The sequence below is a fragment of the Pteropus medius genome, unplaced genomic scaffold (genome assembly GCF_902729225.1).
Source record: "Pteropus medius unplaced genomic scaffold, Ma_sr-lr_union100, whole genome shotgun sequence".
NCBI lineage: Eukaryota > Metazoa > Chordata > Mammalia > Chiroptera > Pteropodidae > Pteropus > Pteropus medius.
The window spans coordinates 8,333,042-8,353,204 of NW_024344378.1; the positions used below are offsets into that span (position 1 = coordinate 8,333,042).

At 35.7% G+C, this 20,163-nt stretch overlaps 1 protein-coding gene and 2 pseudogenes across 2 annotated transcripts in view; 1 reads left to right on the forward strand and 2 right to left on the reverse strand.

Moving 5' to 3' along the window:
* The window catches only part of PDZD8 (PDZ domain containing 8), a 65,558-nt gene that overhangs the window by 30,128 nt on the left and 15,267 nt on the right, over window positions 1-20,163 (forward strand). For both annotated transcript variants that reach the window (XM_039871085.1, XM_039871084.1), the window contains one exon: window positions 1,232-1,334. In XM_039871085.1, the coding sequence (XP_039727019.1) occupies window positions 1,232-1,334 (103 nt within the window). The remainder of the gene's footprint in view (window positions 1-1,231; window positions 1,335-20,163) is intronic.
* On the reverse strand, window positions 10,875-10,992 carry LOC120610023 (uncharacterized; annotated as a pseudogene).
* On the reverse strand, window positions 19,212-19,330 carry LOC120610198 (uncharacterized; annotated as a pseudogene).

Genomic DNA, 20,163 nt, shown 5'->3' on the forward strand with positions numbered 1-20,163 from the left:
GAGCACTAGCTGGTACATAGCCTTCTCTGCATGGTTGTAAAGGCTCTTAGGTAATTTGCTCTTTTGAACAGATGGTGGCAGCAGAGCTTTGATAAATGAAAATTCTCAGTACTAAGTATTTTATGAATCTTAATGTTTTTGGCAATTGGTTGTTAAATACTGTTTAAATTTCCTTTTAAGATTAAAAATTATTTAAATTTAAGGATTTTTTTTTTTTGTTACCATGACTTTATTCAGGCTTTTCAGTTTGTGAAGTATGGGCATGATTCATGTGAGGTCTCCAACCATTTTCTCATATCACTTTAATGTGTTTTATCCACTTTTCTTTCATTATCTCACTCCTACCCCCATGATCTTCATGTAGAGATAAAGTAATAGAGTAGCAGTCAAGGTGTTGATTAATGCTAAAGCTATTCTCAGGCTTACTCTTAAAACACATTGGTAGGCTTATGGTCTGATTTAAAAAGATAAATTCGATATGTGGGTAACATTTTCTTTCCTAATAAAAACTGCTTTATTTCATCTCAAGATTGGACCTGAGATTTCCTTTTTTAGATTGGAATATTAAGCAGTAAATTAGGTGAAGCAGTTATTCCTTGACAATTGTTTTCAAGATAAAAATAACAAATTTTTTTTGAGCACTCACTGTTTACTAGGCACTATGCTAAATGCACAGCACGCATTGTCTTCTTTTTCTCTTGCAACAGGTCTAAGAGGTAAGTACTATTTTTGACCTGAATTTTTCAGAGGAAGAGATGGATTTAGAGAAATTAAACAATTTGCCTAATGTCACATTAGTAGATGGAGAAGTGTGTGTGTGTGTGTGTGTGTGTGTGTGTGTGTGAGCAACAATATTGTACTATTTTATGTCTGTTTAACTTTTATAGAGATGATATGCTATATGCGTTGTTCTACAACTTATTTTTTAAATTCAGCACTCTGATTTGAAGATCTATAGCTGTTATTACTATATATAGATATCTGGTCAATTTGTTTCCTTCATGAATAGGTACTGCTTTTTATTTGTTTGATTTAGTTGCTAAAAAACAGCTTGTCCTGGAATTTCACCTAATTTTAGCTTTACTTCACTTTTCCACTAGAGGGTGTACCAAGTATTTGATTTAATTTTTTTTTTTTTCTGTGACCAAGATTATAATAATATAATGATCAGGAAGAATTTAAATGCATACAACTGGTCTAACAGTCTCCTTGTTTTATTTTTATACTGCAGGTTACTCATTTTTGGATCCTATGACAGAGAGGCAAATATTCATTGCACACTTGAGTTGAGCAGTAGTGTTTGGGAAGAAAAACAAAGGAGTTCTATTAAGACGGTAAAATTGATTTGCATAGTTTTACATGTCTATAAAGTTTGTATTTTATAAATATGTTTTTATTAATATTTCTACATCCCTAGAGTTGTTTTTGGTCATGTGCAAATAATTATGAACAACTCTTATTTGTTTGTCTTGTTACAGTACAACATCAGTCATGAAATGAATCACATAAAACTAGTATTCAGAATGCTTGCTTGCATAAGAAACCTAGTCTGACTAATTTTTCTTCCAGAACTTTAAAATTGTTTCACAGTTATGGAATTAGAAGGGAATTCCAAACACCTTAGAAAGCATGTAAATTCAGAGCATCTATTCATTCAACGGATTCGAGTGCTTACTTTGTACTAGGCACTGTTTTAGATGCTAGGCAAACAGTTCAAGACAAGAAAATACCCTGTTTTTGTGGTGCTAACATGGAGTGGAGGTTCGGTGTGAGGGATAGAAGCGTGGAAGATGAGCTACACATGATAGAATGGAGGTAACAGCAATAGGTGAGTAAACCACAGTAGTGAGCAAAGTAATTTATAGAGATTGACAAGGACTGTGAATAAAATAGGGTTATGGCAAAGGAGTAATGAGTTATAACAAAACAGACTCTTGAGATAGGGAAAGCCTCTGAAGAGATGTCACTGAAGCAGGCTTGCCAGCCCACGACTCTGGAGCAGGATGTCCAGTTGAATTTGAATTTCAGATAAACAAAAAAAATTTTTTTTTTTTTTTTTAAAGAAGTATGTCCCCTATTTTTATTCTGTAAATCTGAAACTTTACCCTGGAGATAAGCTCGAATCATGGAGAGAAGCAAGCGATGTAGAGAGTTTAGGGGAATGAGGGAATGGAAGGCATTTCAAGGAAAAGGAACAGCAAATGTGTGAAGGCAAATGAGTTTGAGGAACAGAAAGAAGGATAGTATAGCTAGAGCGTGATAAGTGGGGTAAAGAGTCATGCTTAATCGTATAGGGCAGGAGTCCGCCACCCCTCGGTCATGGATCCATGGCCTGTTAGGAACTGGGCCACACAGCAGGATGTGAGCAGCAAGCCAACGAGCAAAGCTTCATCTGTATCTGCAGCCACTCTCCAGTGCTAACATCATCACCTCAGCTCCACTTCAGATCATCAGGCATTAGATTCTCATAGGAGCACTGGTACCTGGTGCCAGAAAGGTTAGAGACCATTGATATTGGGCATGGAGTTTGAATTACTATTTGTGGTAGGTGGGAAAGTTTCAAGATGAGTGAGAGGACCCATCTTCTGTATATTTTGCAAAATATTTTCTGCCCGTGTAGAGAAAAGTTTATAGGAAGATGAGAATAAACCTAAAGAAAGCAGTTAGGAGGTGTTGGTTACTTTAACTGGGTGGTAGCTTAGGAAAAGAAAGGAAGAGACAGGATTAGGGATATATACTTTTGGAGTGTGAAGGACTTAGAGTTCTGGTTTCTTTCTTGATATCTCTCAAAAGAGACTATCACCTACATTGGAAAATTTTGAAAAAAAATAAAGTCTTTTAAAATATTTTAAGTGCTATAATTAAAAGTAAAACAGTGCTTTACTCTTAACCTGTTTTAGTTGAGCTTGTTGGGTTCTATGGGTTCTTAAATGAATAAAAAGTGTCACTAGTTATTAATTTATTTCTAAAATTGAGTCGGTATTTTCTGAATATTCTGCATAGCAGTTTTAATAGCAATTATAATTTCTTGGAATGTGAATAAATCTAGTAGTGTGTTAAAAATTTATAGCATTTATCAAAATGTTATTATCTACAGAATTTCTTTATTAAGCCCATGAAGTTTCACATTAGAAATAGAATCCTAAAACTTAATATCTGAAATAGGAAAAAAAAGAAGTGTCTATGTCCTAAAGGAAACTACAGCCCCCCCACCCTTTTTTTTTGAAATTTCATTTAGTAAGCATACACTGAAGTATTATATAGATTTGGTAATAATAAAATTCCAAGAGTGCTTGGAACCCCCAAACCTCTCTAGGGTTACTTCTCATCTTTTTAAAGGTAAGATCTTAGCACATCAGTAGTTTTATGCAAGAATAAATTAATTATAGGTGTATTCTTTAAAGATGTATTTAACAACTTAGGTATTTAGTTGTTTTTATCACATCTTGCTCTTGGTGGCAGTATAACCAATTGTATGATTATCATTTGTAGCCGCTATTTAGAAAAACTTTCTCTATTATGTCTTTATTGTACTGATGAATAGGTACTTTTGAACTGTACTTACTTAGCTGTTTTATAGTAATAGTAATTTGCCTGTAGGTATTTCTAGAATAGTCTATAATTCTTTGTAGCATTTTTTTAAGTAGTCGCAATTCTCAATTTTTAAAATAAGCCCATAAGCATATTGCCACGCACTTGAAGAAAATGACTTTTAATGGTTATTTATAGATACTCCTTTGACTTTTAAATTTTTTTCCATTTTCCTTCTGTAATAACTGTTGTGAACATCCTTACATAAAAATTGAGCAGGGCAGGAAAGTAGAGAGAAGTAAAGCTGGAAAGGGAGGGTGGGCTGACCCACAGAGTTTGAATTTATGACAGTAGTTGAGAGCTATTGAAGATTTTGAGCATGGGAATGACATGGTCAAAATAATGGTTTTTAGAATAGTCTCCCCTTTTCTTGGTGGTTGTTCATGTCTTACCTTTCTTTTAAGTTACATCTCAGCCAATTTAAAGCAATTCCTCAGAGGAATAAAATAACCAGATTTACAGTTTCTTCTGACGTATATGATAAAGCAGTATTGTTTTATCTGGATATGAAATAGTTATTACTTGCCATTGCTGTTGGCATTTTCAGTTTCTTTTATTATATGAGATTAGACAGCTTTAATATTTTATAGCAAAGGTTAGTAAGACTTTAATCTTGAGTCGTAATTTTAGATCTTAGCATATGTCATAAGTAGTTTTGGAGAAATAATTCTAGGTTACTAATTACATCTGGTGTCAAAAATGTCAGCAGGAGTTAAGTGTCTCCAGGCATTAAATTACATAAGTCTGAATTTAATAACTCTAAGGAGAAGAATTAGAGTGTTCTTCAAGACTACATAAAACATTGCAGAATAGGATTCAAAAATTTGGGATGTATTGTAAATTTGAATAGAAAAAAAGAGCATCATTAAAAAATAAGTATACTAAAGTATTTGATGAGCTTAGAGGCTATCTTTGTATAAATACAATCTTCAGATTTAAATCAGTTTTTAAATGTTGATATTTTTCAGTTAGTCTAACTTCAGCAAATATGCAGAATGAAAGAAACTTAATTCCTTCTATATTTCAAATGTGCCTTTGAGTTTTTAAAGCATTATAATATACCATATGCCATTAATAGGGTAAGATCAAGAATAGGAAAGCTTTAGATTCATAGTACTTGCACAAATGTTGGGGGGTGGAGATGGAACAGATGTAATACATTAGCTGCAAGTATCAGGAAATGTAATGAATGTGGCTTAAGCAAAAAAGAGACTTATTTGTCTTATGTGATAAGCCCTCAGTTACTATGGCAGTTCAGCAATAATGTAATCAAGGAGCCTAGCTCTTACTGACTTCCTCCATCATCCTTAGTGTAGGGTTTTTGTCCTTATGGTTGAAAGATGTCGAATGTCTCCCTCAGTATTCACCTTCCAAGAAAAAGGGTGCAGTCTAAGGCCTGCCAAATTCACATGTCAGCCAGGTTTTGTCCTTTTTAAATGCTTTCCTGGAAGCTCCTCCCAGGGATTTCCACTTATATCTCATTGGCTAGAACTGAGTCACATGGCCTTCCCTAGCAGCAAGGAAGTATGAAGAATCATTTTAGTTTTTCAGCCTTTGTAGAAGGTAAAGAAAAAGGATTATGAATATTTTTTAGGTAGCCAGTCTTGCCATAAGAAAAAATTGAAATCCACCTGATGACTTTTTGTGTTAGAGGGAATTTTTCTTAAATTGGGATGTCAGGGAATAATTTAAAAGAATAGCAAATAGCCTTCATAAAGCCTGTTTTCTACCTTATTAGAGATCCAAGGCAAGTTTGGAACAAAATCAGACACTCAGGTCAGTGCTGTGCTTGTTATCTCTGTTGCAAAATAAAAGAGCCCATCGGATAAATGAGGCACTTTGTGGTGGTGTTCTTTAAAAGTAATAAATAAGGAAAGATTCCACATGAACATCAAATAAAATGTGACCGCTCAGGTGCAAATAAATTAGATATTAGGTTTAAACAAAAATTAGAGGATCATCTTGCAAGAGATGACAAAATCAATACTAAAAATACATTCACCTACACCAAAAGAGGCAAGGCAGTTTATTTTCAGTAATATGCAAGTTTGGTGATGATATTTGCTTCCTTTTCACTAATGAACAAATTTAAGGAGTTTTCAGATTTTAAAAAGTTTCAGGTCATGATATTTCAGTAAGAAAGTATAAAAACAACTAATATCTCTAGAATTTATAGTGCTTATCAAATAAAATTCACAGTAAAATTAATCTGTCATATTACACATATTAAAGCATGCATAATCATTATTGTGTGCATGGTAAAGCAAACAGGTCACATTAAACACAGTTTTAAAGAGAGAGATCCTGAGTGTTACACTCCCAGAATTGGAGTTCCCTTACCGGTGACCACCCACTCGCTTTACCTTTAGTTCCAGACATAAAATAGGTTACGAGTAAATGTTCTTTTGTCCTTCCCTCTCTCTGTTTCACCTATCCTGCCTGTGCCATTCATGCCATCTCTTTAATCATTTATTTGCACTGTCACTTCGTCCTTCAAACAAATTTATTCTTTGGGCAACCTGGAATGCTCGAGGCCATCTGGGGAGAAGAGAAGGCATTTTGAAAATGAGCCGTGGAACCTCTGAATGCGGGTGCTCTGCAGTAGAGAAGGGCAGTGGCGCCAGGAGACACCCGGCTGTTCTGTCGAGCTCTCTCCCTTGTTCTTCATTCTAAATAAAAGGATGAAAGGAGTTTTAATTCTAAAAACAAGCTTTTTAATATTCATTTTCTGATGCTGAACCTACTCCCTCTCCTTCCAGCACTCAGACACTTGATAGTAATTGTTCTTCATAGGAGACCAAGTCTTTCCTTCTATGATTAGGGAGAGGTTAAAAATCTAAGGAACCATGAAGTCGGTACATTGGCATAAATATGTCACTATCAAAGAAGAAGAAAGAATATGAATTTTTTCCTGTTTTGAAATGAAGGAGGAATTAGAAAGGAATTCTGGTCCCTCAAATATACACGGTAGATGAGCAGAAGAGAGACAATGGGACAGTCATGTGTTCAGTATAAATAGAAGCAGAAGCACTTCATGTCTTGTGCAGCCCAATACACAGGTACCAGGGAGAACTGGGAAAAAACATTAGGAGATGTCATGATATTTCAGGTCTGCCTAAAAAATAAGAAGTAGTAAATCTGTGAAGAACATTCCTTTCAAAGTGCTGTAAGAAGAGCTTTAGATAGGTCAGCCATGCCCCAGATTATGAAGTCAGAAAATTCACCTCCTGGATTCAGGACTATATTTTCTATTTGTGTGGCACTTGTGTGGCACTTTTCTCTCTCTCCACTGCTGCTTCCCTATCAAAACCTTGTTTTTTGAAAGGATCTGATTCTGAGAGAGAAATAGTTTATGTCAGGCTTCCTTCAGTTTTTTAAAACACACCCTTACAATTAAAGAGACATTTGAGGAGATGATGCCTGCTTTCTAAGAACTGCTGTCCGTGTACAAAAAGAGACGTGGGAACCAAATATGTAACATGTAATACTTTAGAGTCTATGAAGTTCTTTTCCAATATACAAGGAGCCAGAGTTTTCTGCCTATAGGATCTATACTTGTCTCATCAAATCCCTCTAACAAAAACTGGACAGTGAATGGTATTCTCATAATTAAGAGGTAGTTTGGGAGTAGTAAGTGTGGAAGCATTTTAGAGGAGAGGCAAGGAGAACTCAAACTGTGGGGCACTGGGATTTGAATGGAAAGGTCTTCACAGTAAGATCGGTCATGTTCAGCTGTCCTCTTTGGCTCTCAAGTAGCCATTTCTCTGTTTTAAAGTCTCTCTGTTTCAAATACTTACATGTTCCCTGTTTCCCTATCAGATCCTGACTGATTCACCAACCAATCATCATTCCTCTGGGAAACCTTCCCTAATGAGCATGAAATTCTTTGGTAATACTTATTACAGTAGAGAATTCACATTTATATTTCTATGAAAATTTGGTCAGTGTTATTTCCACCAGTATTTTCCTTTACAGCATATGCCATGACCGTTTTGGCTCACAGCACTTGGCATTTAGTGGTTGTTCAGTCAATTTTTCGGGGAAGGCCGAAGCTGGCTGTCTGGCCATAAGCTTCCATTTACTCTCAACCCTTTTTCTTCCAGAACTTCAGGTTTCATCATGACTTAGTCACATTTCTGTCTCTTTTTTTTCCCCTTCAAGCTATCTCTGACGTATGTCTTAACCAAATAAAATGTTTAGGTTGAGGAAGTCCACAGAATGAAATTTACTGTTCAGTATACCTTCTATAAAAAATCTGGTTTTTAGAGTGAGGATTTTAGTTTACAAATATGGTACATAATGGTATGATGGCCTTATTTAAAACATCAAAAGAGCTCGCTCTTAAGTGTGTAGTTCAGTATAGCCTAAATAAAATGACTATATGACCTGAAACTTCTCTTTTGTTTTGGAGAGTTTTGGAAGTCTTGCTGAATGACTTCTATCCACAAATTGTTGAATATGCATACAAAGAGTCTAAAAGAGCTCCCTAAAGAACTGTAATTTTAAGTAAGAACATCTGAGAGAGATACATTATGGAGATGCTTCAGAGTTGGCATTTTGGTGCGTTTGTTTAAGGCCAGATGCCTTGCAGATAGCATTTTGGTGCTCCTATTTAACCATTTGCCATTTACAGTCTTAATCTTATCAAAAGAAGAGAAAGATTAAAGCAAATAAAGCTTTTTTTGAAAATGTCAGTTTTTATGAAAACTCTGGTTTAGTTCAATTTGATAATATTTGCGAATACAGTGGGGATGCAATGAAATTTTAACCACATGTAATGTTCTATACTTTGGCTTCTTAAGTAAACTAAATGCCTTGAGCTTTAGTTGTAAATCCTGTGCAGTATTTCCACTCTTAAAGTTCATCTTAGTTAAAAATAAGGGATGCAGTTCTCTGTCCCATATTTTCTAAGTGTGTTTAATATGATTGTGAAACACTATGAAAAGAGTAGGAACTTAGGTTAAACTATAGAAACATCAACTCTCCAAATCATATCAATGCAAGGCATCGTGATTATGGATGAGAAAGAAGAAACTGAGTTGGTTTAAGGCAATGTGTATATGGTCCTGTTTTTCAAGGAAAATAAGCAGTGAGGAAATAGAGTCAACAGTACAATGAGCATCAGTATTACTATAAGCATATGAATGCTCTAAGAGAGTTTCAGAATAATGTACACTGAGATTCTGATGAAGGGGAGATAACATATTCTTTCTTGGTTTTCTTAAAAGAATGGTAAGGAGCCAAACCTCACAGTATATGTAGGATATTGAGATGGTAGGGAGGACGTTTCAAGGTGGAAGATATGGGGTAAACCCAAAGAAAGAGGGAGACTGAGTATGTTTAGATTACAATGAGTTGTCCAGGTTGGTTAAAGAAGAATATAGTAGTGTAGGAAGATTATGCATAACAATAAGAAGGTTGGATCATGTTACCGAAGTGCTTTAAATACCAGGCTAAGAAATTTGGCTGTTACTCTCCAAGACAGTAGGAGTTGTGGAGGCTTTTAGAATGAAAGTGATCTCGTCAGAATCCTGCTTGGGACAGATTTGGCTCTGAATCTGAGTCTTAGCTGGGTTGCTTATTGGCAGCATGAGCTTAGTCAAAATTCCCACACCCATCTCATCCACAAGTACAGTACTTCATGCCTCTATAAAATGGGACTAATAATGCTTTACATGGTTGTATGAGGAATAAATGAGATTCTTAAAATGTCTTGCACCGTACCTGGCATATAAGTAGTAAATAATATGTTTACCAAATCTTGCAGCAAATGGGTAAAGCCAAGGATGATTCGATGAGGGAAAGACTTGGGATAATAGAAGTGTGGTGTCATGAAAGTCTGGACCAGGATGATGGCAATGAAAATAGAAAATAGAATCAGTGTGGCTTGGAAATGGAGGGGGCGGGTTTGGAGAGAGAGAGAGAGGAAGCCAAGAAGACTGGAACCACGAGGGGGAGCAAGAAGAGGAGAAAGAAGATCTCATTCTAGACCTGTTTGGGTTTGAGGTGCAATGATTATCACAGATAGTCCAGAGAGGGATATTTTTTCATATGCTGCTTTAATCTACTGTTTTTTGTTTTTGTTTTTATATTTTCAGTGCTTTTATTTAGTTTTAACTTTATTTGGTGTATATGCTCTATAGATCTCTTTTTTGAGATAAAATAAAAGCAGAATGGTTTCTTACTGAAGTAGTAAGAAGCTATTTTAAAAGCTTTTGAGAACAAGTTAAGGCAATGATGTTAATAAAACTAAAACATTCTTTTGGGATTATATTTCAGGATCTCCAGTTTTCTATGATCCAAGTAAAGCTGATTCATTCAGTCCATACCTTGTCATGAATGGAAAAATCCTATTCAAGGCACAGTAGCACCTTCCCATAGAAACCCACTTAGCCAGATAGCTCATTTTCTGAGTCATACACTCAGATGCAGGATGCAGAACTAGGAAACAATTTAGGAAAGAGGTGTTATCAGAGATCCTGTAGCAGTATACAACTCTCCACCCAAATGTATTCAGTCCAGTGGAAGTTTGGAGCAGTAACCAGATATGAGCAATTTCTCTGTGCCTGTCATGATTTTAAGACTTTGTATGCATTCACCATTTAATTCTCATAACAAACCCATGAGAATAGGCATAAGAACCCTCTTATCATCACCATTTTATATGCGAGAAAACCGAGACACAAAGAGAGAAAGTAACTTACCCAGATCACCCAGCTTGCTGGTGGTAAAGACAGTCTGCAAACCCAGGCAATGTGACTCCAGGGCCGGTATTCTTAATGCTGTATCATCTCCATGAATTGTGGGTTCAAATACCGGTTCTTCCACTCTAGTTCTTTGCCTACGAACAAGTTAATTTATCTCTAAAATAGAGATAATAGTAATAGTGTAAGGGTTAAATGTCTGCAAAACACTTAGCACAGTATCTGGTACATAGTAACTATAGTAGTGACTATAATTATTGAACTTGACCTAAATGCCACCTTTTTTGCTTCTGTATTTTTAGTGCTATCTGATATTTTGTATATTCTTAGAAATCTCCTGTTCCACTCCCTTTTAAATCCTTCCTGTAACAGGGTAAGGGGGACAGGGGAATAGCTTGGGATAGTGTTGTTGTTTTTTTTTTTTTAAAACAAAACAAATAGTGACCTTTAAGCACATCAGCAAGTTTATTAAGGGTTTTTATAAGAAGGACAGAGATCATCTAGCTACTGCCCATCTCAGCTGAGGAAAAATCATCAACAAACATTTAAATTTCAGGAAGATTTTATTTATTTTTTTAATGCCTACAGCACCTGGTCTTCCTAGGTGGTCTCCCATCCAAGTACTAACCAGGCCCGACCCTATTAGCTTCTGAGATCAGACAAGATCGGACACGTTCAGGGAGGCATGGCCATAGACAATTTCAGGAAGATTTAAGATAAATTAAGAACTTCTTAGGAATAAAGAATGTTAATGTCATAGGGTGGGAAAAAAGTCTAGGTATCTATAATTAATAACATAGTTTTAGAATATTTAAAGAGTCGCTCATGGTACTAAACTGTTTGAGATCTCTAGCATTCACCTTTGCATTTTACTATAAATGTGTAGTTCTGTTTACTAACTGAAGGCACTTTAAAATGAGTAGGCTAAAGTAAAACTAGGTTGAAATTTTTTTTATTATCTTCAAACATGGAAATGGAACGCGTAGCAGTAACACTTAATTCATATGTCCTATTAAATCAGTCTTTTTCCATAAAGCGTTAAATATTTCTCCACATAAATATTGAACACGAATAGAGTTTAAAGTGGATTTGGGGACAGCTGTGTTTCCCATTTGTAAGCATGTTGATTTACACCGATATTGAATTGTACTAGACAAATAGGTGGTTATATTTGAAAGCTGTTTTATATAAACAGTGTGTTCTATACTTGAAGAGATAAGAAGGTTTTATTAATCATTGTAAATAAGACTTTCTGGGTAATTCATTATATTTCTTTAAAGGTTATCAGGTGATCAAGTGATTCTTAAGAGTATGGACAGATGGCTAGTTTTCTAAATGAATGATGTATGAACTCCCTTTCATAAATTAATCAACACTGAGACTATTAGCAGTCTAAGTAGGAAACCACTGAGCATAAGAAAGTAGGTATGAAGAAATGTGTTAATTTTTATGATGATTTCATTTGAAAATTGAGGAAACTTGCATATTTGAACAATAAAATTAACAATTTCTATAAAATAAGTGATATGTTTGGAAATTGGTGTAAGCTATATAATTTTTGCCCACTTAAATCAGAAAGCTGTAAAGAAAATTGCAGAAGTCAACCATAATTCCACTACTTTATAAACACAGACACAATTCACAGGGTATGTTTAAGGCTCTTTAAAGAATATAAAATGGCATCGTGTATTTTATAACCTGACTTTTTTCCTACTTAACTATATACTGAAGGCATATTTTTATCTCCATATACATGTGTCATTATTTTTATGTATGCATGATATTCCATTATGTAGCATAGTTTATTTAACCAACCACTTTTTTATGAACATTTAGACTTTTTGCAGTTTTTTGATGTTATATAATAATCTATAATGTCTTTATATGTTCATACACATTTATCTTTAAGTCATGGTTTGGCACACTTTTTGTAGTTAATATTTTAGGGTTTGTGGGCCAGACAGTCACTGTCACAATTACTCAACTCTGCTGTTTTAACTTCTAAAGCAGCCACAGACAATAAACAAACGAGCATAGTTGTTTTCCAATAAAACTTCTTTAAAAACAGCCTACAAGCTGTAGTTTGCTGACCTCCTATCTAAGTGATTCCTTTATCAAGGATTATACAAAAATAATTGGTACATATTTTAAAATTGCATCCAGCTAGAATAAAGTCTGTAGATTAGGTAATTGTTTTGTATCAATATTAGTTTTCTGACTTTGATAATTGTACTGTGATTATAAAAGCAAATGTCCTTGTTAGAAAATACTTAAATATTTAAGGGTAAGAGGGAATCATGCCTGCAACTCATTTTCAGATGGTTCAGAAAAAATGTTAACAATTGAGAAATCAGGATTCAGGATAAATGGAAATCCTTTGTGCTATTTTTGCAACTTTTCTGTAAGTTTGAAATTATTTTAAGATAAAAAGTTATAAAAAACCAATCTGTCTCTAAGGCTTTCACAATTCCTTTTAGTAAGATGTAAATCACCCTGCAACAGTATAGTTATAATATATGAAGCTGAGAGTTGACTTGGTGATTCAGAATGAGAGCTGTTTCTATTTGACAAAGGAATTAAGGGCAAGAGTATTCCACTCTGTTGTTTCCATAACAACCTCAGACTTTGCATACTTTTCAGAGCTTTTTATTTCACTGGAATGGCTATGTAGAATTAGTTTTGAATCAAAACATTAGTGGAGACTTCAATTAGATTTAAAAAGAGAGAAGAAACCTAAGTGTATTGCCAGATAATCAATTGGATGTGATTACTTTTCTAAAAATCTTTGAACCTGGGCAAAGTATCATTTTTATTCTTTAGATCTCTTAGGTCAGTTGTATTTGTATAATGTACAAGTTTACTTTTTCAGCATATTTCTAGATCTTTGTTGTCTCTCAGACAAGGCAAGCAAAAGATACATACAGTCTTAATTACCATCCAGTTTCCTTAGAAACCAGGTTATCAGATGGCCAACCTGGCATTCTGTTCTGAAGATTGAGGGGCCTCACTTGTGTTTTTACCCCAGAAAGAAGTCTTCCTAACCTGAGGAGAGAGAATGGAAGTGCCCGGATTATGCTAGATGTTTATTCCCATAATTTTGTGTACTCTGACAACACAGTTGGTAGCTATCAGTACCCCCTTTTTACAAATGAGATGGAGGCTAAATCACTTGAGATCACAAAACTAGTAAATATTAGAGCCAGAATTCACACCCAGCACTGAATATAAACCACCCCAGACCTTGCAATTTTTCTTCAAAGAAGAATTTCTCATCTGCCCTAGTGTTGAGGAGGGGCTGATTTCAGTGAAGTTTTTCTTTTTAAAAACTATTCAGTAAGAGGTGAAAATATAAGCATTCTGCTGGCAAAGAAAATGTTTACATGTAAAACCCATGTGAGAGAATTTAAGATTTATTCAATATGTACTATTCAAATATGTCTCTTTAAGACCTTTTTTTTAAAGAGTATAACTTTTTGTCATCATTTGGGACAGGGGCATGAAAATTTACTTCAGTAGTAGCACTTCTCTTTACCTGACAGATTCTTTTTTAATCATCTGGCTTACAAGTTGAGTTTAAGAACTGTTCCGATTTAAACCTTTATGAATTGGTTAAACTTTAATGACAGATCTTTGAAATTTTCTGTGGGTGTTACTTTTATACCAAGAAATAAAAACAAGACCTTTGCCATATGTGTTTCAAGAGTCATACTTTTTGTAAAAAAGGCAGTATGATCATGTACATCCAAATTGAGTCTTCTTTGCTGATACAAGACAGTTTCAAAGAAGATAGTTAATAAACATAGTTATCTCCTTTTTTTCTTTTAGAGTGAGGGATCTGAATGGAAGATGACTGAGACTTTAGTTGAGTCCTTGGAAGCAACAATATATACTTACCTAGTGGTTGAGGGTCCCATGAAATGTTTCAGCTTACCTCTTCTGTGCTTTTAAAGCTGCCTGTGCTTAAAAGTGGGTTAGATTGGTACAGAATGACTGACCCATCAGAGACTACGTATTTTCTTTCCTTTATATGTTTTTCCTTTTTCATTCTAGAACCTAGAAATTGTTTTATTAACTTTTTAGAATTATAATTTATTGAAACATGCTTTATAAGCAGAAATTGAGTAATATTAGTATAGTTCTAACTTATTCATTTCAGAATTGAGCTAAATGTTACTTCACACTCAAGTTGTGTGTGTGCGTGTGTGTGTGTGTGTGTGTGTGTGTAGGAAAGAAAGAGAAAGAGCAGGAGGAGCAGGGGAGAGAATGAATATGAACAAGAACATATGCTTCTTTCAGGGTTTAGTGTGGCGCTAATGGAAGTGGTAGGATCATCAATATGGTTGTGATTTTTAAAGGTGTTGGGTTTAATTTATGAAATCTGGCTCCAGATCTTCAACAGCCATGTTTGTTGCTGCTTCTGAGATGGACAGTAAGCTGTTGGTCCCTAGCCTGGCAGTAATTTGTGACCTGTAACCGTAAGCAAATTGATCCAACATCTAGTGTTCGATGAAAAGACCAGAAAGTTACACCTCTAATACATTCTGTGCCGAACATGAGATACATAGAAGTTCCCTTTGCAACAGCGCAATAACTTATTTAACATAAGAGTTGTTCTAGTTTCAGAAATCTTAACCTCTCGATTGTTATTCAGAGTTTGGGAATAAATTTTTAATGCACTAGTCATAATTGCCTGGGTCCTTGATATTTAGAATTTATTTGCGAAATTCCACAGCAAGCCAAGTAAAGGTGATCTGTACAATGGCCCATCAAAAACGATGATTTTTAGTCACCTTCTAGAAATCCTTAGCATGTAGTTTTTGTTACTTTGACCAGAAGAGCTGTATCATATTCTCATAAACACAGCGACCAAATTTTATAAACCCAAGTGGCTTGCTGACAAATGTTTGGATGCCATATTAATAGAATGGTTTTTGAAGAGCATTTTAAAATTTGAATAATCCCAGGATATCTGGGGTATTTGGTTGATATAAACCCATAGTTCTACTTTCAGGCATGTATTTTTGAAAACTTCAATTTATAAGCTAATTGTTTTTAGAATCTCTGTACTAATTACTCGAATTCTACCCCTGCATAGGATGTTTATACAGCTAGAGAATTCTTATTACCCCAGCGAAGCACACTATTCAACAAGAATAGTGTGTAAGAATTAGGAACCCTAGGTGGTGGTGGTTTTTAAAAAGAAGGAGAAAGAAGGCCGAATCTCTGTAACCTATGACAAAATAGGTGAAGCTAGGGAACTGGTCTGAAAAGATACCTGGAGGAGGAAGAAAGGGTAGAGGTGTTGGCTTGACAGAAACATGGAGTTTCCCACATAAACTGTGTCTGTATAGGCTCCTTAGCCAGTCTACAAAAACCCATTATAGCTGAAAGAGTAAATTTTACATTTTTTTTAAATGTAGGCAACAAAACCACTGGAGATTCAGTGCAGTACAGTAAGTTAGAAATGGCCTTCCAAAAAATGGCTAATGGTGGGGATTGAACTTCAAGGCTCCCCTCTTCTAGAGTCAAATACTGTTTGTCACTTAGCTATCTCATGTCACCATGCTTCTCAAAAAAGAAAGCTATAGGAAGCTCTTCTGTTGTTCCAGGCCATCACTGTCCTGAAGTCACCCCAGTATTGGGCCCCTTGAAAAGAGCAGTGTTAAGTGTAATTTCTCTTTCCCATTTAATCTTGTTGTCCTGGGTCTATGGTGGCTGGCTCGGGGCCCTCATCCACTGCACTGGAAAGGAAGGAAGGGAGAAAGGGGAACTGGGTTTCAGTCTGCCCCAATAGGTAGGAAAGAAGTGGTCCAGAGACCTTTCCCCTTAGATGCTGGCCCTGAGGCTGGGCAGGCAGCAAGGCTGGGCTGCGCTTGCCCAGGAACTTAGAGCTAACCCTTGCACTGCCCAAGTCAGACCTCTTTCTGTACTACTCGCCATTTTGTCCATTGTGTTTAGGCATTCAGAACTTAGGCATTGTCTTCCATAACTGATGTCCGTTTGGGGTCAATCTGGGCAAATAAATGTATTCATAGGAGAAGTCTATTTGTAGACTCCCTGGGTTTGTGCTTTATGGATGTGTGTTTTAGGTTTAGAGAACTTGAGCTTTGGGAATATAGATAATGTAGAAGTATCCTATGAAAAGAGAAGCACTCAATGGTTTACAAATATGTGTATCAATGAAAGTTTTATAAATGGTGTATTTTACAGCAAGCAGTCAAACTTTAAAGCAATTCGAAAAACATTTTTAAACATTTGACTATTAAGGTGTTTTTTTTTTTTAAAGAGAAAAAACATTCCTCTTATGCTAATATTCATGAAACTGTGACCTTTTTTTAAAGGGCATAAATGGATCAGCGAGGATTAAATATTGTATGTATTCAAGTTTCCAGTCACATAGCATTAATTAGCACATTCAAATGCTGTTTATACCACAGTCACCATTTATTAACTTTGACCATCTTGGGCAGGAAAGTAGTGGTGGGATTGACATTATACATTTTCTTTTGAAAGCCCTTTTAAGTTTAATCAGCTAAGATTCTCTCTAGATTCTCTCTCTCTTCACAAAGACTAAATTTATCAAAGAGCTTTGTAATACCGAACTTTCTTCAGTTCTCCAAATATATCATGCTAGTTCTTATCTCCTCCCTTCAAACCCACTGCCCTCTTGGTTAGGTGTATTCCCTCTACTTCTGACCTGTCCTGGCAAACTCCTACTTATCCTTCAAGTGTCATACTAAATTTACTTTTTTAGGAGTATCTTCTCTGCTCTCTAAATGTTAGATGACTCTTATTAAATCACACACAAGTATTGCAGTTATTTGTTCATGCCTCCCATTCCTGCTTACACGAGGCCGGAGAAGCTCAAATGTGATTTTCACAGCTCTGCCTCTGAGACCCAGCACACTGTGCCTAAGCGTTTGAGTCAGTGAGTGAATCAATCAGTGCATGTCTATCCATTACTTTTCTTTATCTCTTACTTTTTTTTCTTAGTAGCTTTGCTATAGATTACATTAAAATGTGTTTCTTAGGTCAGCCTAATTTTCTGAAAATGTTACCACCATTTTATTTTGGGGAGAGGAATTACAGAATACAACAATGTGTCTGAAAGTCATGGACATTTTTTTTTATTATAACTTGAAAATTCTGATAGAATAGGTATTGATTTACATTATGGGCCCGGAAGGCTGGGAATGGTTCCCTGCATTTAAAAGCCTGCTGTTAAAAGTTCGGTTTTATAGTGGCGTCAGGTAATATGTTACAGATTGTCGTTTCATTTCTCCCTTCCCTGCCCCACTACTCAACCAGAAAAGCTGGGAAATAGTCCTCAAGATGTCTTTTTCAGAAACTTACTTAATGAAAGAATGCTCAAAAGTATAACTGGTTAATTTCTCTCAGTGATCCTCTTACTTTCTTCCTCTTTTTCCCTTCAATGTTACAAGCTCGTGTAGGAGAAAACAGTTTGTAAAAGAGATATATTGATGTGTTATTAAAATATATCCTCTTTTTATCCCTTGTATAAAACTACATCCACGTTAGAAAGGGATTAAAAAATCAATGTGTTGTTTTTCCCGCAGGTGAAAATAAGGCATCCCAGCTGGGTCCAAGAAAGGCTAAAAGGGATGTCAGAGTGTGAGAGCTCTTAAAGGTTATCTTGATGTATTTACTAAATTGCTCTCCACAAGATAGATGCACATACAGCTAGACTTTTTTAACCTGCGTCTGACATTATCGGTCAAGTTAAATGCTGGCCGTCTGCAATCTTGTGTGTATTGACTCATGGTTCAGCTCTTGTAATAGCTGTTTAGTATGTGTCAGAAATGCTTGACAATTGATAAACCTTTATATGTATGTCATACCAAAAAATACTAGAAATAGTATTTCTACTCCAACAGAAAGCTACCTTTAGTTTTCAGCAAAATTCAGGCCAGTCGACACAAGCTGAGCTTCAGAGAAAACGCTTTACATTCTACCTTTGTGATGTATTTGTAGCTTTCTAGTTTAATAAATAATACAGCACTTTGAACTTAATGAGAAATTGTATGTGACAGTCTCTAACACAATGTCTGATAAGCTGGAACGTATTTGAAACAGATACCCACTAAAAAACTAACTTAAGCAAAAAAGGGGTACTTATTCTGAGGATACCGTGGTGTTTCAGGACACCACAGGCAGGCGTCACGACCGCTGTTCATGGTTGCATGAGTTAGGTTCTGCGCAACTTTTAGCAGGAGTGCAGCCAAGCCTTACAAGCAAAGTGGAACCAGAGAGAAAACCACTATCAGGCATCTCTCCTCTCTGCTCCTGGGTGTTTAGGTGCTTTATTCCTCACTCTGTAGACTGGCTTTCTCCACTTCTCAGTCTGGAAGTAGATACACAAATGCCTATAGCTAAATTATCTTTCTTCCATATAAGGAATCTCTAAATCTGAATTCCCACCATCTAGGAAGGAACTCTGATTGGTCCAGCTTGGGTCGGGGAATGCTCCTGGACCATCTCCTGAGGCAGAGCAGTTGAACCGTGTTATATAAGCAAGGCTGTTCCCACTTTAATCATCTGAGGATTAGAGCGTTGCAGATAGGCTCAGAGAGGGGGAGAACTTGGCAAGCATTAATAAGCATATAGAATTCTCATGCTTTAAGATACAACCTAAATGCCATACCCTTATACGAAGCCTTCTCCAGACCACTCACCCAGAGGCAGTCTTCATCTCCCTGGAATCCCCATCACATTGTATTCATACATGTCTTATAGCACATCGTGCTTCAGTCTTAGAATATAGCTTAATGCTAAGTAATATTTAAATACGGGCCATGATGCTCTCACTCTGTGACGAAGGTAGGGGTCCTTGTAGTTTGAGCAGTTTCAGGAGCCTGGTGTTTATATACTTTATATAGCCACGTATTTATTCATTCATTCCTACAGCACCTGGTCTTCCTAGGTGGCCTCCCATCCAAGTACTAACCAGGCCTGACCCTGCTTAGCTTCCGAGATCAGACGGGATCGGGCTTGTTCAGGGTGGCATGGCCGTAGACAATATAGCCACATATTTAGATTTGAAAGATTTGGCCTAAAACTTCCAGGCAAATTCCATGGATGTAACCAGATGACTGTTTCAAAGGGAAGGGGTATGTGACCCCATTTAAATTAATTCCTATAAAATTAATTTTTGAATGATATAAGATAGTTTAAATATTCTAATGTCCTGAGTTGATGTTTGTTTTATGTTTGCCTTTTTTCTCTAGTTGTATGTCGAGTTCATATACAGCAAACTGGTTTTTAGATTTCCTTTTGCCATCCCTATTTTTGACTACTAGTGCTAAGTCTTACTAGTAATAATAATCATCAATACTGAACCTTTTCATAGCTCCACATCTGAGATAGATACCTCATTTTACCAATGATGTTCAGAAAAGTTAACATTTGCCTAAAGTCATAGGCAAGGGTTGTTGTAGAAATTCCGATTTTCACCCCTAAATATTTCAGTATGAAACTTCTAAAGATAGGGCTTTAAAACATTATCCCACATAAGAAAATTAGTATCTCCCTCATTTCACCTAATTTTTAGTCTATATTGAAATGCTCCCAAAGTCCCATAAATGTTTTTTTTGTAGTTTTTTTCTAAACTAGGATCTCATCAAAATTTATACATTATTAAATTTGGTTGTCTGTGTTTTTTTTTTTTGTTTTGTTTTGTTTTTTAAATCAGTTCCTCTATCTTTGGGGATGGTTATAAATAGGATTTTTCTAATCCGATCATTCTTTCACCATTTATTAACTGGCTGCTTTTGGCAGGAGTGAGGGTGGGCATTAAAGAAAACTTCCCTTTATCTGGTGCTAAATAATTTAATATGTAAACGAATGGATA